Here is a 23715-nt window from a genome sequence, read left to right on the forward strand (position 1 = left end):
TCCGTTGAGACACGCTGGAAATGTGATTTACTATCTTTACTAAATACTTTACACGTTTGTCATATCAGGGACATTATGTTTTATTTGGAAATAAAGGAAAATCCTGTGACGACAACCGAGGATGTAGAGAAGCGAAATTATAATTCATACCCTGACTAGCTATTGGTGCCTCATGAATATTAAATAAGTAATGCTGACGTTGCACCACTTACGTTAGCTAACGTTACTTAATATTCAGCCAAGCTAGATTTGAACCCATATAGCGAGGATGAGCGGAGGTAGTCGCGAATTTTATTTATCAAATATTTTCAATTCATTAACTATATAAAATCATTTAGGTGCAAAATAATTCTACGCCATTGATGAAAATGTCACGCGGTACCAAAACACTGGGTGTCGCTGTGAGGCGCGCTGCGCTGCATAAAAACAGGGTTTCTTTAGTATGCATGTGTAGTGTGTCCTGTTTTTGGGCTGTACTTAGGAATAAAATGTCGCCTGTAATATAACGAAATTGATTTGCAAGTGCATGGACAGCAAGGCAGCGTCATATTTATACAACAGTGGTTAATCAGGTATTTTCATTATTTTTACTTACTTTTTACTTACTTAAGTTACGTTTAAGTATTATTTTTGTCACTTCATAATACAAGTGTGAAAGATATGAGCTGATGAATTCTTAGATGATCAAGCATATTTCTTATATTATTTAGTCTATGTACTTAGCTCTGGAAACACATATGAAACATTATAATTGTATGGTAAACATATTTAATAATGTTTTCTATATAATAAAATTTCTACATATTGTATATATAGTTGAAATATTTAAATGACATTAAATACATAACATTGAAATGTGATTGAGTATTGCAAAAATAACATCTTGAAGGAAGTACATTGCCAGTCTTCTTGGCATGGTTTGATGTGGTCTTTGAGATGCATCTCTAACTTTTGTTTATTTTTCATTTACCAGGTTCTTCGAAGTATGTGAGTATGTTTCATCCAAGACTCTAATACGATGCTCTGTCTGATAGCATGACCTTCATACGAACTGGAGTTTGGGTAAGATGGTGCTCCACCTCTGTGAAACCCAAATCCCAGCAGGGCTCAGATCAGACCCGCTTGAACCCTCTCAACATCCAGATGCTCTCCAGGAACCTGCAGGAGCAGATATTTCAGGGTCAGATGCAGGAGTACACAGACGAGGATGTTGAACGCAGTATAAGACATTTGGAGCAGCATAAACTCTGGGGGAAAGAAACAGTCCTGTTACCTGACATAGAACTCAAGTTACCTCAAATGTATGGCAATGACATCGACAAACACTTCAGTTTTCTTGCCCAAAAGCAGAGCCTTCCTTACCTAGATGCGGCCAGTCAGCTTCAGAGAGCGAGACTTCCCAGGATGCCCAAGGAATGGGCTTGGGAAGTGGGTTGGACTTGGTATGGGCCGGGTGGAGAGCACCAAAGTGTGAATTTCTCAGATGAGAAAGCTGTCGTGTTTGATGTGGAAGTCTGCATGGAGGAAGGACACTGTCCTACGTTGGCCGTGGCGGTTTCACCAAATGCCTGGTGAGGTTTACTGATTGTAACCGGTATATATTCGCCAGGGATTTTACCCGTGATTCCAAACAAACTTTTTTATTTGGTGTAGCAGGTACTCATGGTGCAGTAAGAGGCTCATAGAGGACAGATACACCTGGTCTAATGATGTGACGCTGTCCGATCTCATCCCTCTGGAGACCCCAGAAAACTCCACCCAACCGCGGGGCGGTGTATGGCAGGAGAGGCTTGTGGTTGGACACAACATTAGCTTTGATCGGGCGCACATTAAAGAACAGTACTTGTTGAAGGTGAGATTCGTTTTTCAAATAGTTCTTGACTTGCTTTTTTTTTATTCTGAGGGTGTAACGATATTAAAATTCTTAAAACAGTGAAATCTAAAATGCTAATCATTTTAAAAGCTAAAAGCAATTTTTGGTGTCAGAACATTATATTTTACAGCAGGCTTTCCCAAACTGGGGTTTACGAAGGAGCTGCAAGGGGTTCAGGGGTTGAAAAGCTAATAATTCATTTAATCAAATGAATAATTTTAAAATAAAAACTATCAAAATAAAACACTTGAAATATTTTATTTGGTTACCTGCATGTTATATGACTGTTAACCAGCATCAGAAAACTGTAAACATGACAATGGTTTATTAAATTATTGAAATATTGTAGGAGATACTATACAGAAAATATTGCTGTAAAAGGACTGATAAAAAGGTTTGGGAAACCCTGCAGTGTTAACATAAACTTAAAAATATCTCGACAAGTGACTAAATAAAAAATAAGTCTATCTGAAAGTACTAAAATTATTAAAACTTAAATAAAATAAAGCGAAAATTGTAAGTAATTTTTGTGTTAATTAAAATAAAGCTGAAATAAAATAAAACATGGGAAGAAAATCTTAAACTTAGAAATGTTGTCTTGAAAATTAAAACTAATGATGAAAGCACATAACAAAACTAAAAATTAAACTATTATTTTTGAAAATATAAAAAATAAGTGGTAATTTAAAATAGCAATAAATAATAATATTAAATAAATAAAGGTATTAATTTAATAATAATATTACATTTCCTAAAGATAACTTTTAATGGTGTTATTAAAATATTAGTGTGTTTAACGATTGATTTTAAGTGAACATGTATAAATAAATATCCAGTATTAACTGATAATAAACAATTACAATTAAATAGAAATCCCTAATATTGGCCAAAAAACAATATGATACCCTATATATCATGCATGTGCTTTTGGGTTGGTCTGTGCAGGGCTCCAAAATGCGTTTCCTGGACACAATGAGTCTCCAAAAGGCAATCTCAGGTCTGACGGGATTCCAGCGCTCACTCTGGATGGCCAGCAAGTACGGCAAGAGAAAAGGGCTACAGGAAGTGAAGGAGCACATAAGCGCCTCGGCCGAAGATCTGAGGGCCCGATGGTTCGGACAAACCTTGCAACTTTTGTCAGCTCAGCTTTAATAGTTCACAGTATGACCAACCGGTAACAAATTGTATGTATTTTCTAATGCAGATTGGCTCATGGGAATGGATTGATATTAGCAGTATTAATAACCTTGCTGATGTTCATGCTCTCTACGTGGGAGGAGAACCGTTGAAGAAAGAAGCTAGGGATCTGTTCGTGAAGGGCAACATGGCAGACATTAGGACAAATTTTCAGGTAAACATGTAAAAGAAACAGTTCACGCAAAAAAATTTACATTTTCCTAAAAATGTACTCATCCAAGATGTAGATGAGTTTGTTTTTTTTCATCTGAACAGATTTGGAGAAATGTGGCATTAAATCACTTATGCTTCACAAGATGTTAATTGATGAACTGGAGTGGTGTGGATGATTGTGATGTCTTTATCAGCTGTTTGGATTCCCATTCTGACGGCACCCATTCACTGCAGAGGATCCATTGGTGATGTAATGCTAAATTTCTCCAAATCAGTTCTGATGAAGAAACATCCACATCTTTGAACACTTTGAACACATTATACCTTTTCATAAATGAATGCAAGTACAAATAAAGGAATGAATTTTTTCATTGATATGTTTATTATTGAAATGTTGTTGTTATATGCATGTCAATTTTATTTAATGTCTTTATTTTCTTAAATATGTGGGTAGATAGTATTTATAGAGTTGTAACTTTTTAGTTTTAGTTACTTTTTCTTATTTGTAAGTCGCTTTGGACAAAAGCGTCTGCTAAATGACAAAAGTAAAGTAAGTAAGTAAGTAAAGTAATGAATGAATAATGTGTTTTCTGAAGTTATTTTGTTTTCTCTGATAGGAGCTGATGCAGTATTGTGCTCTTGATGTTTTGGCCACACATCAGGTCTTCATTCAACAGTTGCCTCTCTTTATGGAGCGGTATGACACTTCATTTACATAAACCCACCATCAGCTCTACATTATGGCTTATATTATTAAGTGACCTGTTGTATGCATTTTTCTAGGTGTCCTCACCCAGTGACACTTTCAGGTAAGAAATGGGCGTATGCTACCTTCCTGTCAATCAGAACTGGAAGCGGTACTTGGAAGATGCCCAGACCACTTATGAAGAGCTGCAGAGAGAGATGAAGAAATCGTTGATGATTCTGGCTGATGATGCCTGCCAGTTATTGGAGGATGAGCGGTAAACATGCACTAGCTTGTTTCTTTCATAATAACCAAATGGAGTCTCTGAAGGAAATGTATCCACTTTTAAGGAGCATACAGTTACTTTTTACTGGCCTGGTGTAAAATAGGTTCTGCTTACAGTTTTAGTGCTCAGAAACAATGCAATATTTTGTTATTATTGGTATGGTCTGTTGTGCAGGTACAAAGATGATCCCTGGCTGTGGGACTTGGATTGGGACGTTCAGGACTTCAAGCAAAAGAAAATACCTGTAAGCAAGAAGAAAGCCAAACAAGAGGCTGAGGCAATAGCAGCAGCAAACGAAAATGTACCCGAAGACTGGAACGAGGGTAGGTGTTTTTTTTGTGTTTTTTTTTTTTTTATTCAGTAGGGTGGTTCATGGTTGATTTACAGTATTTTTCTTCTTCTTTGAAACAGTTCAGACAGTTAACATTCCTTAAGTACACTCCTGTTTGGATTCTTAAAATATTTTTTAAAAAGTCTCACCAAGGCTGCATTTATATGTTCAAAAATAGAGAAAAACAGTAATATTATTACAGTTTAAAATAAGTTCCTATTCTAATATAATTCAAAATGTAAATTATTCCTGTGATGGCAAAGCTGAATTATCAGCAGGCATTACTTTAGTCTTTAGTGTTGCATGATCCTTCAGAAATCATTCTAATATATTGATTTGGTGCTCAAGAAACATTATTATTTTCTTATCATTATTGAAAATTATTAATTTAAAATAATGTATATGATTAGAAGTGTTGATGAAAAGTTAAATATATTTTATCAAATATATTTATTATAAATACAGTTTATTAAATTTGACACCTTTTGGGCCTTTTGTCTTTACGGTGAACTGTATTGTATATAAATGGAAAAAAACATTCAATCTTCAGAATTCCTAAAGGTTTTTGAAAACCTGGAAATATCCACTAATTTTTACAATAAATACTGTAATAAAATGTATTTTTTTTATACTATTGTTAATATATTATTATTAATTATTATATTATGTAAAATATTTAAAGAAAATGACACTCTCTTTTAGTTATTTTAATGAATGAGGCATTTATCTTTCACAGCCATATTACCCTGCAGCCCAAGACCGGTTGCCCACGGAAGCTAAGCAGGGCTGAGCTAATATCCAAAATATCCAAATTCCCTCCACTGGTACTTGTCAGTCATGGCCAATAGTCCTCATCCACTTGATTGACTCTATGACTCTCTCTCCTCTCCACCTGTAGCTGGTGTGTGGTGAGCGCACCAGCACTGTTGTCCTGTGGCTACTGTCATATCACCCAGGTGGATGCTGTACACTGGTGGTGGTTTAGGAGAGACCCCCCCCCCACATGATTGTAAAGCGCTTTGGGTGTACAACAATAAAGTGCTATATAAATGCCTAATTCGTGAAAATGACAGTCTCTTTTAGTTATTTTAAAGGATAATAACATTAATAACTCTGTTTCAGACCCAGGTCCTCCTTCAGAAGAAGAGCAGGCTGGTCTACACCCCAGCAGAGAGCTTTTACAGAGACTTAAAGAGACAGTCAGCTGCCAAAAAGGAGACAGCACTTACCGGCCCACCCGAGGTAAGTGCCGCCCCCCATTATCCTATTTGAATAAAACAGCACATTACATGATCGCACATTTTGTATGTTGTTTATGCTCAGCTGGTATCGTAAGATGAGTGTGAAGATGTCTGAGGTCGAGGACCGGTCTCCTGGGGCCAGTCTCATCAGTCTGCAGATGAGGGTCACGCCCAAGCTGATGGGTCTCACATAGGATGGCTTTCCCCTGCACTACACCGACCAGCACGGCTGGGGTTACCTGGTACCAGGCCGCAGAGATAACCTGGACACCTCAGAGGACAGTGAAGGACCTGTATGCCCATACAGGTAAAATAAAGCAAAGATAATACTGTGTTCTTTAGGAAAAAATACAGTGGCCTAACAGCATCTTTCCTAAAACTTGGCTTCCAGGGCAATTGAGAGCATCTATAAGGAGTATTGTGAACCCAAGGGAAAGGAACAGCCCCAGTATCTGGACAGCCCACCTTCTGATGACTTCATGTTGACGGACAGTGCCGTGTGGCAGACGGTTAGAGCTTTGCATGTTACTGAAAAGGGTTTTTAGGGCTGGTATTTTTCTTCAAAGTGGTCATTTTCATCCATGTCTGCATGTTTTGTGCATGTGTCTAGGTTGAAGAAGTGAGGCGACTGGAAGTGTTTGATGATGAAGCGCTGAGTACAGCAGGCCCATCCAGGAGGATCAAGGTTAGGTTGTGATAATAAAAAATAATTTTTTTTTTTTTTAATGTTTATATATTTTATTTATATTAGGGCTGGGCGATATATCGAACGCAATGATCATGCGCAACTCGTCAGTAAAGCCGGTTCCGTGATTAGCGATAAATCTCCATCACCTGTTTTCAAATGAAGCGGCATTTAATACACAGAGCCGTAGTTCACTGACAAGCTACGCAATATCGAGTTCATTATTGCAGATGAATCGCCTTCGATAATGAACTCGATATTGCGTAGCTTGTCAGTGAACTACGGCTCTGTGTATTAAATGCCGCTTCATTTGAAAACAGGTGATGGAGATTTATCGCTAATCACGGAACCGGCTTTACTGACGAGATACGCATGACAATCGCATTCGATATATCGCCCAGCCCTAATTTATATATATTTTTACTGTTGTTTAATGTTTATTTATTTATAATTAATATTATTGAGTGTTATATATTTAAATACAAGTAATATTATGTGCTATATTAAAATCACAATTACATTGTGTAAAAAAGTATTGGTATTAAATTGATATATTAAATAGTAGTAAATTGAATAATTCATTAAAATTTTTAAAAATAGAAAAAGTTATTTAAAAATATAATTCGTAAATAAATAAAATGTGTAAATAAAATTTTGATTACTTCAAATCTTATTTAAAAAATGAAATGTTATTATTTAATGCTTTGCAAACACATTTTTTAGTAATAATAGCTAAATTTACTAAATGCAACAAAATGCATTATTCAAAAATGGAAATGGCGAGTGTCCCTATCACAATGGAAATGGACCATACAATGATGTCACCATCACTGGATGCTGGTTCTTCAAACTGCCTCATAAGGTATAAGATTTTTGTCCTCATTGTACAATGCATTCATTCAAGTTATAGCCATGCTATAACAAGCCATGCTGCTTTCACTCCACACATCATGTTCTCACACAGTGAAAAATACATCTTGGAGCAGAGAGGACGATGAAAATGCACCGACAGGCAAGACAGGGCAGGTTACAGGTTAGGTATGAAACAAAGTCTCAGCTTTAGTGATTTCTTTATTAAACTCAAAACAATAAATACCATTTTGTGGCTCTTTAATTTGTTGTAACAGATTGCTGTAGCATCTCAGTTCAAGCGGCACGTGAACCGATCATCTCTTCCTTTTTACTAGTTATAGCACAAAATAAACATAAATGAACATCAGAAGGTATCTTGTTTCAAATGCAGAAAGATGTGAATTCACACCATTTTTCAAGTACAAGTCCACCAATGTTAATCTATTCTCCTGTCTGATTTGTTTGTCGGACAAAAATAGCAGATTCAGCTTAATGATCAGTCAGATCAATCAGTGTGTCAATCAAACTCCCTGCGAAGGGTCAATTATATCTTTTTATGTCAAAAATGATTTACCGAAGCATGATTTTTTTTTTCTTGTGTGGCGGAATTGGGATGCCATAATTGTGGCATGAAAGTGGCATTTAATGTCTGAGGGGGTTGTGTGTGTTTGCAGAAAGATCGTGTAGGCAGTGAACTGAAGGCCATGGTTCAGGTGCCTCCCGGGTATCACCTGGTGGGAGCTGTGGATTGCTGCCATATTGGGCGAAGCACAGTTTGCAGGAATTTATGGTATTCCAGATGCACTTTCCCAGCCATTAGATTCCAATATACAAATTCCTAAGAGAAAACTGACTTACATTTACATTGTCATTTAGCAGACACATTTATCCAAAGCGACTTACAAATGAGGATGCCAAATCATGTTTCTTATGAGGAGCAAACTACACTTTTTGGTCATTCTTAATTTCTGATTTCCAGGATGCACAGCGTTTGGATGGATGACGCTCCAGGGAAAGAAAAGTCAGGGCACGGATCTGCACAGCCGTACTGCAGATGCTGTGGGCATTAGCCGTGAACATGCCAAGGTCTTCAACTATGGCCGGATTTATGGGGCTGGCCAGCCGTTTGCTGAGCGACTGCTAATGCAGTTCAATCACAGACTAAGCCAACAGCAAGCAGCTAGTAAAGCTCGCCAGATGTACACACTTACAAAAGGACTGCGTAGGTAAGCAAAAAAACAAAAAAAACATTGTGACTCAATTATTTCACATATTAATTTTTAAAATGGATATATATTATGAGATATTAAATTGTATTCAAATTAAATTATTGTATAAAATATATATTAAATGTAAATTGACAAATATTCAGTTATAAAAAAGTATTGAAAATATAAATAACACTAAATAATATTGTTATAATATAATTGATAATATAATTGTTGTTGTAATACATGATTCAAAATATAAAAATGTATTAAAAACAAGTTGCATGAAATTGATTGTATTTAAAAAGTGAATAATATATTAAATATTTAAATTGATAAAATTATTAAAACAAAGTTATTCAAACATTCATATTAAACAATATATTAATAGATTAAATTACAATTAGATTTTTTTTAATATTATTTTAAAATATAAAGAAGTTATTATGTATTGTTTTACTTTAAATAATTGATTATGTGCAGATATTAGCTGTCTGAGGAAGGGGAATGGTTGGTAAACAAGTTGAATGTGGAGATGGAAAGAGCTGAGGATGGCAGGATCTCACTCCAGGATTTGCGTAAAATCTCCAAGCTGGCAGCTCAAAGGTCTGCTGACTACTGTGTAACACAAGCTGTTTTATGCTAGTCTGTGTTGGACAAAACTGCATGTCAAACCTGTGTTTAATCCTTGAAGTACCACCAGAGGGAGCAAGAGGAAGTGGAATCTCACAGGGCAGCGTGTGTGGGCAGGTGGTACAGAATCAGAGATGTTCAATAAACTGGAAAGCATCGCCCACTCTGAGGAACCACCCACTCCAGTGCTTGGCTGCAGGATTTCCAGAGCTCTGGGACCTTCTGCTGTTCAGGATGAGGTGAGACAACACTTGGGCAAACACTATAATGTGAAATAACTTGTATTGTAATTCATTATTTCAACAATCTTCTTGTAGCATTTATACCTCTGCAACTGATGTTTGTAACTGCATGAAATGACTTGCTGCACTGTTTGAGCTACAGGAATTGAGCTAAACTGACTTAATGAGACTTCTATTATGCTTTAGTTCATTACCAGCAGAGTAAACTGGGTGGTTCAGAGTTCAGCGGTGGACTATCTCCATCTAATGCTGGTGGCCATGCGGTGCCTGTTTGAGGAACACAGCATTGACGGGCGCTTCTGCATCAGTATTCACGATGAGGTGCATTATCTGGTGACGAGTGAAGATTGTTACAGAGCTGCACTGGCCCTGCAGATCACCAACCTGCTCACCAGATGAAGGCCTAACTTTGATTCCTATTATTGATTTGATTCCATTACCCTGTGAAGTCCATGCTTGAATATTTTTCTCCGTTCTCAGGTGCATGTTTGCCTATAAACTGGGAATGATGGACTTGCCGCAGTCAGTGGCTTTCTTCAGTGCAGTGGACGTCGATAAGTGCTTACGGAAGGAGGTGACTCCATCCAACCCCACAGGAGTGGACCGGAGATACGGGTTAAGACAAGGTCAGACTAAGCCTTAATTGTCACATTAAAGGAATAGTTTACCTAAAAATCTAAATTAGCTGAAATGGTGTACTCGCCCTCTGGCTATCCAAGATGTGCATGATTTTGTTTCTTAATTAGATTTGGAGAAATGTAGCAGTACATCACTTGCTCACCAATGGATCCTCTGCAGTGAATGGGTGCCGTCAGAATGAGAGTCCATGATAAAACATCACAGTAATCAACAAGTAATCCACATGTTTCCAGTCCATCAATTAATGTCTTGTGAAGTGGAAAGCTGCATGTATTTAAGAAATACCTTCTGGCTAAAATACGAGTCTCTTTCCATACGTTGCTTTCTCCAATGAAAACATTGTCTCATCTGAATCAGGAGAGAAATTTGCATTGTTTACAAGTGAAAATAGGCCAAAACCGTTCTAAACAAATACATTGGTGGATTTTGATGTGAGGGGACAACACAGGATAGACCTTTTCACTGGAGGAAGTGTTATCATGGATCATGGACTCCTGTTTTGGCCAGAAGTGACAGACGGTTTAAAGGTAAAACGCCTTCATGGATTTGTTTCTTACAAACATGCAGATTTTCGCATCACAAGCATGGATTATTGTGATGTTTTTATCAGCTGTTTGGTGCTCTGATTCTGACGGCACCCATTCACTGCAGAGGATCCATTGCTGAGCAAGTGATGTAATGCTACATTTCTCCAAATCTGAAAGAAATTGATCTACATCTTGGATGGCCTGAGAGTAAATGTTGTTCATTTTCATTCTTGGTTGAATTATTTAAAGTTGGATTACACTGTGACTTTTTCCCAGATTTACAGTTAGGAGAAACAGTAATTGCTTAAAGGTGCTGTATGTAAGCTTTTGATTCTACTAAAGCATAAAAATACCATATGTTTGCAGAGATGTAAGACACATGCTAAATTAACATACTTTTTTTGTCTGAAGAACAACGATATAGTCAGTTATTCTCCTTTGAAAATGTGCATTCTGTGTCTTGGGTCTGTGTAACCCACCCACTGCCAGTTTACGCAATTTCGGCACCCCGGGTTGCCAGAAAACAGCGTATTTGATCTCAGCCATGGAAGCTGCCAAGGAAGGTACGCTCGTTCCGGTTGGTGTCGTCAATCTGGCAACCTGCCTGTGCATCAAGTCTGAGGAGGAGGGGGCAGGTGGAAAAAAAACCCTCTCCAATATTTTGAATTTGGACTGCAATACCTAGTTCAACTACTGGGTGTCAATTCTACATACAGCACCTTTAAAGTCAGAGCCAATCTGCAGATTTTGGGTAGTCAGGCATATTTTACATAACATTGTATGTATGTATTGTATGTGAGCAAATAATGGCAGAATTTATTTTTGGGTAAACTGTGTCTTTAAAAAACATTCACCAGATCATAATGTGGACATTTATTTATTAAGATTATAGCAGCATTTTGTGAACATAAAGAACTTAACACTCTAAATTCAAATAAAATGAAACACTACAATGTATTAATTAAACCAGAGTTAGAAATGGATATGTTGTTGATGTGCCTCTGGGAACCAACTTGATCCTGCTTTTATATATCAACAGGTGAGGCGTTGGACATTTATCAGATTATAGAGATCACCAAAGGGTCTTTGGCCAAAGGAAAACAGCAAGCTACAAGGATATAATAATATTTGTGGCATGAAAAGAATGAACGCAGGTTATGCAGTCTCTCTCAGCACAGAATGGCCACCCCTAGTGCAAACTCAGTGTTGAAATGAGAGAAATTAATGAACAGGGTTGTAAAAAGTGCAAAAGGAGGACTTTCTTTTTTTTTCACTGCTTCCTTCTCTTTTTCTTTGGTGCTTGATTTTCCTCTGAAACCTGAGAATCTTCAGTCTAAAGAAAGAAATAAAGACACCATTGAAGATGAAGAGCCCAAACCCACAGCACTGTCTTGAGTATGAACATGTTTAAACTAAGACACACCTGTTGGCTTTCATCTTGCTGCTGTTCCTGTTCCTGCAGTGCAGCTTCCAATGTGGCAGCATTGATTCTGAAGTCTCTGGAAGTGCTCAGTTTCATGTACTGCATCAGATTGACCTGTTTGAAAACATTCAGAGATGTGCCCTCATTTTTCAAAGGTTTTGGTAACACTTTTTGCTGTATATGCTGTGCATATAGGCAAAAACCTAAGAGATTTTACCTTGGATTTCTTGGAAAGAAGAATAAGAAACTTCTCGTACTGTTCAATGTTGAAAATGAGATTCGGGATGGCTTTAGTTTCACGAAGGACTTTAGCCTAGAAAAGAAATCACATCAGATGCACAAAACATTTTCAAGACTTTGCACTCCAAAGCCTAAATTATTACTAAAATATTCCAAAGCATTTTTTCGTCTCAGGTAATCTAAATAGTCCTACTGAAGCAGCTGCTACCGCCTCATCTTCTTTTTTCTTCTTTTTCAACTTTTCCGGGCCTCCTGCCGTCAGCTCTCCACTCTGTACAAATGAACATGATTTGATAATGTGTCAGACAGTGCGGTGAAGGATGAAAAACACCAAAAAGAAAAAAAGAATTTTGAGGAACACACCTGCACATACGTAATGGAACAGTAACACTGAGGAGTGAGATGAGACCCTGACAGCTTCACCTGGACACAAAAGAAGTTATTTTAGTGGCATTTTGGTTAAATGTGGATCTACAAAAACAAGCCTTGAATATTTTTGACTAGGTTTTTACTGTTTCAAGTTAAATGTAACCATTTTTGGCAATAATGGCTGTTTGGACAAAACAGGAAACAGTTAAAAGATGAGTTTTTTTTGTCACAAATAAAAGGCATTAATGTTGAGTTCTATATCAAATTTTCAAATTTGAGAAATGTTGCAACTACACTACCTTTTAAAAGTTTGGGGTTAGTAATGTTTTTGAAAAAGCTTGCATTCGCCATTTATGCATTTATTTGATAAAAAATACAGTAAAAATTAATATTATGAAATAATTACAATTTAAAAGAGCTGTGTTCTATTTGAATATTTTAAAATGTAATGTAAAATGTTTCATTGTCACATGATCCTTCAGAAATCTTCCTGATATGCTGATTTGATGCTGAAGAAACTCAGCATCAATTAGTCTCAGTAGAAATTAGTTTCAGTAGTCTAATCCACTGGAAATCAGATTCAGGATTTAACCAGACTTTATAGACACATCATTATCATATATGTTAAAGTTTAACATTTATATTTTACATGTAAACAATTCATTTCTTTTCATGCCCCTCTCTGTACTGTAAATATTTAGAAAAATCTTACCAATTTCTCCAAACGTGCAGGTAGCTGGCCAGGTTGGGTCGCACACAGCTGAATATACTGCAAAAATAAAATAAGAAGTGTTTTTAACGACTTGAATTTTATGTGCAGCTCTGTTTGTGTGAAGCTCTGAGCCGTAAAGATTGCCCAAACCATAACAGAGCAAACTAAATGATGATTATAAGTCACATTACTGTCATAAATCAGAGGGAAACTCACATATTTGGTAAGTGTAGTCAGGATGCTGTAGGTTCGACTGAGCTCTCTCATTAGTGTGTCTGTGCAGGGTCCCGGGGGCAGGGCGGTCTGAACCAGCTCGTGCAGAGCTGTTAGCAGCGTGCCTAACTGAATCGTGATAGCCTTCTCAATCGGGTCCTGCTGGCCTAGTGGCTGCTGGGTGTTTCCTAATATGTACACACACACACAGAGAGAGAGGAAAATGCTCTTTATCCTAGCTCTGGGATGTCCAATTCTGGTCCTGGAGGGCCACAGTCTTAATTAAAAACACCTGACCCAGCTAATCAGAAACTTCCAGGCAGGTGTGTTGAAGGTCTTTCAGAAGAAAAAAGATTCAAGGTTTTTGGTGTATTACCTGAAATTGTTCTGTCTGAGCTTATCTGGCTCTTCTTCTTGGCGATCAACCAGTCGACTTCATCCAACACCTTTCCAACTTGAGACAAGACTAGAAGCTGGAAAGAAAGAGAGGCAGATGTGCTGTAATTACAGGTATGAAGATTTAAGAACTTGTTTCTGAAGACAGTCCGTTCTTACCGTGGTGGATGCAGCTGTTTTCATGCTGATGATGGCAAAATGAGACTGTTTCTCCACCTCTACGTCCTGCTCAGAAACAGATTATTCTAATGACATAAGATCAAATGTGACCCTGGACCACAAAACCAGTAATAAGTAGCAGGGTATATTTGTAGCAATAGCCAATACATTGTATGGGTCAAAATTATTGATTTTTCTTTTATGCCAAAAATCATTAGGATATTAAGTAAAGATCATGTTCCTTGGAGATATTTTGTAAATTTCCTACCATAAATATCAAAACTTAATTTTTGATAAGTAATATGCATTGCCAAGGACTTCATTTGGACAGCTTTAAAAGGCAATTTTCTCTATATTTAGATTTTTTGCACCCTCGGATTCCAGATTTTCAAATAGTTGTATCTCGGCCAGATATTGTCCTATCCTAACAAACATACATCAATGGAAAGCTTATTTATTCAGTTTTCAGATGATGTATAAATCTCTATTTGAAAAAATTGACCCTTATGACTGGTTTTGTGGTCCAGGGTCATAAATGTAAAGTCCTCCAGTACTATCAATTTTCAAAATAGGCTCACTTTGCTGCTTTGAAAAGACTTGAAGCCACAGTACCTGATCGATGTCTCCCAGCTGGCTGTGTATGTCCTGGCACATCTCCCAGAGCAGAGACACTGGGGTTTTATACAGGACATGCAGGTTGAACAGCAGGGACAGCAAGCCCTTAGTGAGCGAGATGTCCTCTGAAAGAGACGATATCTTTATAAGAAACCAGTGAAAATAGGGTTGGGATACAAAATTATGCAGCATTGTGAATATTGCGGTGATTTTTTTTTATATGATCATCATATTTCCTGAAAAGATTTCCTGCACTTTTGCTGCATTTCAATGGTTTGAAAGAGTCTCAGCAGCTAATAAATGTTTCATCTTTGTATCTGGACATAAATCACTTACCGAAGTTTGTTTCCTTACAAATTTTCACAGTCCAGGTTATCATTTGCACAAACTGCACAAAAAAACAACAACAAAAGCAACATTGAGATTCCTGACAGCTAATACTGAAAAAGCATGTATGTTTTAAAGAACTACCTGCTGAGAGGAAGGATTGAGATGCCGTGAGAGTACGCTGAGGATGCTGACCAATAGCTGAGCTTCTTTACTGTTGAACTCCTCCTCTCCCCCACTGAGCTGGTTCATCAGCGCTCGCTGTACAGAAAAGAAAATGTACAACATCTGCCAGTGTGTTTTGGACACATGGACTGACTGAAAATGAAGCTGGTACCTGAAATTGGCGGATGTAGAAAGCTGTTTGCTCTGTCAGATCTGACCCTTCACCCTCTGCCTCTCCTTCCCCTGAAATATCTTTAAGACCGTTTTTTTTTTTTTTTGTTAAATTAAAACGCCATAAACATACAGAAGTATTACGTAGAAGTGACAGGAGTATTAAGAGGCCCACCGAGAGATGACAGGAAGTTGCTCATGCGTGTCGGGTATCGCTGTAGCACAGTGGTGAAGACTCGCAGTAGACCCTCCAGACATAGTAAGGACACACTCTGGCCTTTCTCCTTCTTCCCAGCATCCTCCACGGTCGACGGCACGTTGGTGTAGCGCCACATTAGCACACTGCATGCAGGGAAAGCATGCATGAGGTTAATAATTGCAGCTTCGTTCAGGCACTGAACCACCTCTCAGACAGTAACATAAACCTAGACCTGGTGATGTCACAGAGGTGACAGAAGGTTTTATCAGGGCTCTGTCCCTCCGGCCCGTCTGTGTGTCCCGTCTCCTCAAGCTGCTGGATCTTCTGCAGAGCCACACTCACAGAGTAGCGCAGGAAGTCTCCGCAGGAACGCAACACAGACAGGCTTTCCTCATGGCTCTGAGTGCTGTCTCTAAAAAAATTAAATCCATAATTTTTCATAATGATGATAATAATACAATTTGGATTGATAATTTATGGAACATTTTATTTAAATTTGTAATTTACAATTTTCAAAAATTAAAATCACTAGTCAGAAGTTTGGAATAATTTATTTGAAAAATTTCACAATTACACTTTTGACTATTTTTTGATCAAATAAATTTGGCGATGGTTAGCATAAGACAAAAAAAATGAATAAATCAACAACCCCAAACTTTTAAACGGTAGTGTATATGTTCATGTGTATATGCTCATGTAGTTACACACTCAAATTGTACCTGAACAGGGCAGTGAGCAGTGTGGAGATGAAGCCTAGCGAAAGCAGGCTGCGAGAGGTTTTGCTGGACGTGTGGCGGCCTTTCCCTGCCCGTTCCTTTAGGATCTCGGACACCTTATGATAGCGCTTGAACAGCTCCAGAATGTCCTCAAAATGGTTCTTACTGCTCAGTATGTGCAACATAAATTATGTGTTAGATGTGTTTAACATATTCTAAGAAGTAAAAGTAATCAGAAACAACACTCTCACAAACACACACTTGTAATTGGCAGTGATGAAGTTGTACTCCATGAGAACCTCATTCAGTCCCATCACCAGCACAGCATAGATACTGTTCTTCACTCCAACACTGGAACTTGTTGAAAATTCGGCACATTTATCCTAAGACACATTAAACGAGACATGAAAAATTTAGTTTTTTTAGTCACAGTATCCCCACTTTGACCAAATGTCCAATACTGTTCCAAGGGCCAGATTTACTTAACGGCAAATTAGTGTTAGAGCGCATAAAAGTGCCAATGGTAAGGGAAAATTCTGCATGTGATTTACTGACAATGTGCACATTAAAGAACACAGACTACGCCAGATCATCTTCATAATAACCAGCGCAATCTACCAAGAGCATCGCAAATTACTGCCTGCTTTATATTACGAAGAGCCTGAAAGTAGTCCCCAGCTAGGTAACTAGTTATGATATAGCTGGGGACTACTTTCAGGCGCTGCGTAATATCACTGCGCCTGCTGCACCCATGGTACTGCAGCTAAATTACACCAGAATGAGAGTATAGTTCCTAGCCATATGGGCCTAGAAAATCGCAACTTTTCATTTTCCGTCAGTCTTGGTACACACAATGTAACTACAGAAGAGTCAAGTTTTAAATAGGAAAAATATCTAAACTCTGGTAATTTTGAGCGGGATGCTAACGGTCTAATCAGATTCAATGATCTATGGTAAGCTACACAAAAAAAAAAAGTGTTACCACCAGACCCGGAGACCGGCTGAATGGATTCGAAAACGGTAAAACTCAACTGTTGGAAAATGAGCCTATTTTCAAAAAAGCGGAGTGTTCCTTTAAGACATGCTTTTTCTGGGCGCAAATGCCAGTAATTTGACGAGCGCAAACCTTAGTAAATCGTGTTGCGTTATTTATTTGAATACCTCTCCTCCCATAAATTTTGCGTCTGAAAGGGAAACTCCTGCAAATTAATATTCAATACGGTCAGGCGCAAAAAATAACTGTGTCCACGCCTTTTCAGCGCTAATTCTTCACTGCGTGTCTTTAGTAAATCCAGACAGTCCTTTTTTAACGCCAAAGACTGTTTGCGCTGGCACAAGCTGTTAGTAAATCTGGCCCCAAGAATTTTTAACAGGTTTTCTGACATTTTTATTCCAAGCAAAGGTGGGAATTACAACGTACCAACTCAAAATCCTCCAGTTCACTTTTAATCATGCGCTTCGTTATGCTTTCCAATATACCATGCAGTTCACTTTGGACTCCACCCTCTTCATCTTCGTCATCGTCATCTTCACTCACATTGCCACCTGACCGTATGTTCTGGTTCCACAGCAGGCAGTGAACCGTGCAGCACAGCAAGTGAGCCTGGAGAAACATACATTAGCTGAAAATTCTTATGTGATCAAGTGCATCATATATCAATGTGATTGAGGCATCGCATCAGTACCAGAGGCTCCTGGATGAAGACCTGATCTCCATGTGCGCTGATACACGACTCCAGCTTCAGAGGCGGAAGCAGATCTTGCTCTGGTTCAAAGTATCGCTTTAACTGGTAACCAAATAATGAATGGATCAGTACCATCAGTTAGTCAGAGCAGGAAGGCATAAGAGCTCGATTTAGGATGATATACGCACTTGTGACAGGAGGGTCTGCATGATGGAACTCGTCAGCTGAGAGTTACGACGAAGGACCTCATCGAAACCCTTTAAAATAAAATGCATTACATTCTCAGTACAGCGCAGATGGATCACTGAAATAGCTGTATTGTTTCACTCCTGTAGGGGAAGTGAGAGGGTCAGACCTCATAAAGCATTAGCCGGACGTCAGCTTGCTGGTTGAGGCAGCGGCGTAGACTGCTCAGGATCTCCAGACAGAAGGCTTCATTAGCGGCAGTGTTATAGCGCGAGTGAACGTCCGCCTGGACCTGGAGGTGTCAGAATCAGTCATAATCACAATAACACAAGAGTATGTAATGAAAACTGCATTGCACATATGTCTGCAGATGTTTATTGTTTACCTGGCTGGATGTAATGGCCTGACTGGCCTGGCTGGGAGCTAAACTCCCCAGAATACGAAAGTTCTTCAGTAGCAACAGGAAGCCTGCCACTGCTGACTTCCTGCCATCTAAATTACTTCAGAGAAAGGAAAAGATTTATTGAGACTCAGTCATGACTTGACACAGAGAAAAATACATTCGGATGCGTGGACCGTTTCTCGCTATACCTGGAGAACATGGCCTTACGGAGGACCAGGATGAGGGCATCCTTCATAGACATGCTCACTTTGAGCAGAGGCTAAGCAGAGGAAATATGAAACATATCACACACATGATTATGTGACAGCAGCTCATACTTAATATCATGTGGGTTGAGATGTTACCTGCACAGCTTTGAGGAGACCCTGAACAGTGCTGAGGGGCAAGAAGGAGAGCTGATCAAATGTTTCTGTGACCTTAGAGGACGATTCCAAGAGGATCATGGGAGCAGACATCACAATGCTGGAAAGAAGGTCTGTGGAAGTGATGTAGTTTAGAAGAGCGATCAAAATACAGAAATGAATGAAACTTCTATGAATAAACCGGCAAAAAAGACAACTTCTAACCAATGAAATGGGTGACAGGTGAGGCCGTTTTAGTCACCAGTCGGTTCAAGACTTGTTCTAGAATCTCCCCTCTGATTGGTTCATGCATCTGTACAAAAAGAAAACACAAAGAGTTGGCTTCTTGTCACATATTTGAAATATTTGGAGCATGCTTTAAGTAATACAACTAGAAGAACATTGGTTGACCACTATACTGTACCTTGAAGCTCTCAAGGAGAACTTGTCCACCAAGTCGACACGCTAGCTGGTTTGGCGTTTTAGCCGTGCTTGACGTTCCTTCTGTGACCTTCCCAAATGCTCCAGCTTTAGGCCCAAAAGAATCCATAAGTATAAACCCCAGTTGCACCAGACCTTGAGTGACATGATCCCAGCAAAACACACTGCAAATAAACATTGAACAAATTAAACAAATCTACACAATAAATAAAGGAACTCAAAATCACTGCAGTTTAACCAGACCTGTTTTTGACGGTGTCTAAAATCATGCTGGAGATGCTGTTACACTGAGGCAGCAGCTCCTGCAAAAACTTAGAGCTGTGCTGAATCTGATCATCCTTGAAGTTCTTAGTGATGGCGCCCTTCAGGAACTCAAATACCTGAGCATTATGGGTAATTTTAAGAGTGGCACAAAGGTTTGAGACAGCAAAACCACTGTTTTTAGGCCATCACGGGCACATATTAAAGAATTTGAGACATTCAGGCCTGGTTTCATAGACAGGGCTTAGCCTAAACCAGGATTAAGCCATAGTTTAATTACATTAAAGTAATTTTTATAAGCATGCCTTACTGGTGTGCATCTTAAGATAAGTTTTAAGATCAGTCAGTGCAAGTTTCTTTCTGTTGAAACCGTTCAGATTTACATTTTAGTCTAGGACTAGGGTTAAGCCTCGTCTGTGAAACCGGGGGTCAATGTTTAAATTCACACATGATACATAAAAATGCTGTCCTGATAGACAGCTTACTAGGTTTTAAGAGGAATAATGAAACCGAGATGTACCTGCTCTTCGTAACGTTGTATGCGAGCCACAGAGAGCAGCAGAGCAATACTGAAGGGACACAATGGGTCACTATGTGCCATCTACAAAAGAAGACAAACAGCTAGCACACAGATACTCAAAGAAAAAGCTATGTGAAAAAGACAGATATTTACCTTAAGGTTTTTTAAAAATTCCTTGCCGAGCTCATGGTCAAGACGAATGGCAAAGACAATGTGGAGGATGACGGTTCCTTCTGCGTGACGCAGCTGATCCTGTGGTATGGTCTGTACCTCCACATCTTCACTCCTAATACAGATACATATACAAAAATGATCTAGGTCTCTTTATTTTACATACCAAGTCAAATGAAAAATGAATCGAGCAAGTAGCTCACTCTCCATTTCTCTGCTCCTCTCTCTGAAGTTGGTCTTGATTCTTGAAGTAACTGATGATTCCCTCTAGAACCAACTTCTTACAGCCCTGTAAGAACAAGAATCTGAACAAATAAACACACTGTGCACTTTTAAAGTACTTTTAAAACATATGAGCTATAAGTAAGTATAAGTGAAGTGACATCCGGCCAAGTATGGTGACCCATACTCGGAATTTGTGCTCTGCATTTAACCCATCCGAAGTGCACACACACAGCAGTGAACACACACACACGGTGAACACACACCCGGAGCAGTGGGCAGCCATTTATGCTGCGGCGCCCGGGGAGCCTTTGGGGGTTCGGTGCCTTGCTCAAGGGAAAGTCGTGGTATTGAAGGTGGAGAGAGCGCTGGACATTCACTCCCCCCACCTACAATTCCTGCCGGCCCGACTCAAACTCGCAACCTTTGGATTATGAGTCCAACTCTCTAACCATTAGGCCACAACTTCCCACTAGTTGTAACTGACCTTGGCAGACAGCAGCAGCAGCTGATAGACCAGAGGTGGAATCTCCTGTAGATCCAACTTGAGGAACATCCGCAGAATCTTCTCAATCAAAAACTGAAGCTCCTCAGCAGATAATGGAACATCCCTAACACAAAATATGCAGTTTTCTTCATATTCAAGACAAAAGTAGATAACTAGCCAGTAAATATGTCATACCTGAACATGGTCGTAAGGTGTATTACACACTGTGGATCCCATCTGCATGAATTGGAGATATGTTAGTTCAAGGCAGAAGATTGACTGCCTTTTGTGTTCTGAACCGGTATTACTTGGACAGCAATGCAACATTTCTTGATTGTTGTCTTTATGGATTACCAATTCAAAAAACCAATATTAAAGCATTTAAAATTGAGATTTTACCTGCTAGAGCAAAGACTGTTGATCAGCTGTTTCTTGTATTCATCTCCACTTAGCTCACCTGAAGTAAAAAGTAAACTTGTATGCTACTATATAATAACATTAAATAAAAAAATCAATAAGAAACCAAACAAACAAACAAGTCTTCAATCAGAAATCATTCTGATATGCTGATTTGGAAAATTAAAGTCAAAAAGGCTATAAAAAAAGTTACTTATCTCTACTCCAGAAGGCTTTAACCCAGATTTACTCAGTTAACATTACTTTTTGAACAGATATAATTTTTGCTGTTTTGCTCTACGGAGCCATTTCCTTTTTAACAGAACAGTTTGGGCTTAAAAAATAGCATACCTTTCCCATAAGCCAATGCTTCTGTAGCGGCAAGAGCTGTTAGAATTGTTGGGAAAAGTTCCAGCGATCTCCCACTATTCATCTCACCTACTTTGATGGCATCCACATATAGAGACGCTAATGTGGCTAATGCGTGACCAGGTAGACTGTGTGTCTATAGCACAGAAGAAAACCATGTTACAAAGGTACAGTATTAATAAGTTTAACCCCTCCAAATCAAATAATAATCTAGAAAACACTTTGGAGGTTCAGTCCTCCAGATCACCTCATGTGGGATTTAAACCTTCAATCTACTGGTTACCACCCAAGATAACCAGTGCATTGCTATTAATTTGAGTACGGTATGGTAAGTAACTCACCTCTAACATCAGAAGCCCAATGATATCTGATGCCACTTCCGTCTGCAGGTCTCCAGATTCACACAGTGGAATACAGTGCTTGTACACAAGCAGTCTGCGGTTAGCGCCATGCGAAACACTTACCGGTGAACCTAACATCGCAAACACAAGATTCAGCTCTATTTGATGAAGCAGCACAGAGTTATTACAGATTTTTTCTTCTAAATGTAATAGAAACAAAATTAACACAGTGTTACCTTTAAATATAGCTTTGATCAGGATGCCCGTGTCCTTCCCTTTCAGAGCACTATTAGTAAGCATGGTTGTGAGCTTTAAAAGGACATAAAAAGCAGATTTGAAAGTGATCTTGACATGATAGTATACATGACATGATTTCAGACTATTTGCATCAACTGCAGCCTCGTTACATATCAGTACACACATTAAACACAAACCTGATCATCAGACAGCAAAGCGAGATGCTTTTGTAGCTCATCCACACCATCACTCTCCGATAATGATAGGATTTTATCCACCGTAACCTTCATATGAGACATCTATATACACTGACCTGTGAATATACATCATTAGCAAGACATCATTTCAAAGGAGCTCACAACGTCCTAAAATGAGAATCTGTCATTTCTGTTTTATAGTGATGAGAGTAATGGTCACTATATTTCTGCAAACATTATTCAGAAATGTCTATTTTTGTATTCCACTACAAAATATTAGCCTATAGGTATAGAACAATATGAGGGTGATTCATTCAGAATTATTGTCTGCTTACTATAGCTATTTGACAGCTCAGAGATGTTATAACCAATATACAAATATGATTAAATATTCATTTATAATGTGAAAACAGACTCAAAGAGTCACTTATGAAGCAACACATGCACTTATAACATATGCATAAATGTTCTCTATTAACGTAACAACTAAATGTGAAATATTAAAATATGTAACAGACTAATTAGTTAGAATATTAAGATCTAACGTTACTGATATTCTATTCATACTGAAATCAGAACAATTGTATAAGACATGACATATGAAATATGAAAGCGTTAAATGTGTAGTCTGCCTTTACAATACCAAACACTTGCCTGTTTAGTGAATTTTATGTAGGATTTGCTTATAAATGTTCCTCTTCAGAAGCCCTGTTGCTTGAAATCGCTTGTCTTTAGCAGTCGGTAACCCGTTATCTTGTTTAACAACAACCGAAACTCCCGCCAAACGCTTCCTGTCGCGTCATGTCAGTGTGGGCGGGGTTAGCTGGCCAGTCTCTTTTTTCTTTACTTATTTTTTTTTTTACTATTCACTGGTTGTTTAATACTAATATTATTATATTATTTCATTATTAACGTTAATCATTAGGTTAAAATTCCCGTTCCTAGGTTATATTAGTGTGTGGTACCTGTAACCTTTCTCAGCGCTTGCTAACAAGCACCAATCACAATCGTTTGTGATTACAGAATCGATTTTTGTAAAATCATGTAATCCTGCAGCAGATTAGTGTAAATGTTTGAAATAAAAAATAGAAGAAATAGAAGCAGGCAGAACGGACTGTTTTCTCTGCAATTTTTTTTATTTTGCAGTTCTGCATGATGCCGCTAGAGGAAACCTTTTAGAGGTCCTTGGTAGCAAGTGAAA

The 23715-nt window shown here is 38.4% G+C and overlaps 1 protein-coding gene and 1 pseudogene across 2 annotated transcripts; one reads left to right on the forward strand and one right to left on the reverse strand.

The window, feature by feature from the left end:
- Positions 1–436: 436 nt before the first annotated feature.
- Positions 437–12836, forward strand: LOC306867922 (DNA polymerase subunit gamma-1-like; annotated as a pseudogene). The gene is made up of 20 exons (XR_013786133.1): positions 437–572; positions 974–1571; positions 1657–1852; positions 2819–2985; positions 3078–3224; positions 3841–3920; positions 4007–4185; positions 4369–4517; positions 5648–5767; positions 5849–6073; positions 6158–6275; positions 6377–6456; positions 7438–7477; positions 7978–8093; positions 8283–8529; positions 8995–9117; positions 9206–9383; positions 9573–9707; positions 9867–10012; positions 11592–12836. The product of XR_013786133.1 is annotated as a DNA polymerase subunit gamma-1-like (transcript).
- Positions 11414–23317, reverse strand: LOC306868088 (Fanconi anemia group I protein-like). The gene is made up of 38 exons (XM_079414096.1): positions 23169–23317; positions 22515–22630; positions 22317–22389; positions 22081–22211; positions 21722–21875; positions 21374–21431; positions 21170–21211; positions 20975–21098; positions 20469–20554; positions 20248–20380; positions 20095–20175; positions 19557–19693; positions 19297–19477; positions 19098–19185; positions 18876–19006; positions 18720–18790; positions 18514–18628; positions 18298–18420; positions 18131–18199; positions 17943–18044; positions 17678–17860; positions 16519–16640; positions 16261–16422; positions 15774–15953; positions 15518–15684; positions 15344–15423; positions 15151–15267; positions 15016–15067; positions 14677–14804; positions 14065–14130; positions 13886–13982; positions 13513–13697; positions 13297–13353; positions 12579–12638; positions 12409–12486; positions 12193–12288; positions 11976–12089; positions 11414–11885 (listed from the first exon to the last, which is right to left on the reverse strand). The coding sequence occupies exons 2-38, from the start codon at positions 22614–22616 to the stop codon at positions 11823–11825; spliced, it is 4008 nt and encodes a 1335-aa protein (XP_079270222.1). The 5' UTR covers positions 22617–22630; positions 23169–23317; the 3' UTR covers positions 11414–11822.
- Between the last annotated feature and the right edge of the window lie 398 nt (positions 23318–23715).

The sequence above is a fragment of the Barbus barbus genome (assembly GCF_936440315.1).
Source record: "Barbus barbus genome assembly, chromosome: 50".
NCBI classification, from domain to species: Eukaryota; Metazoa; Chordata; class Actinopteri; order Cypriniformes; family Cyprinidae; genus Barbus; species Barbus barbus.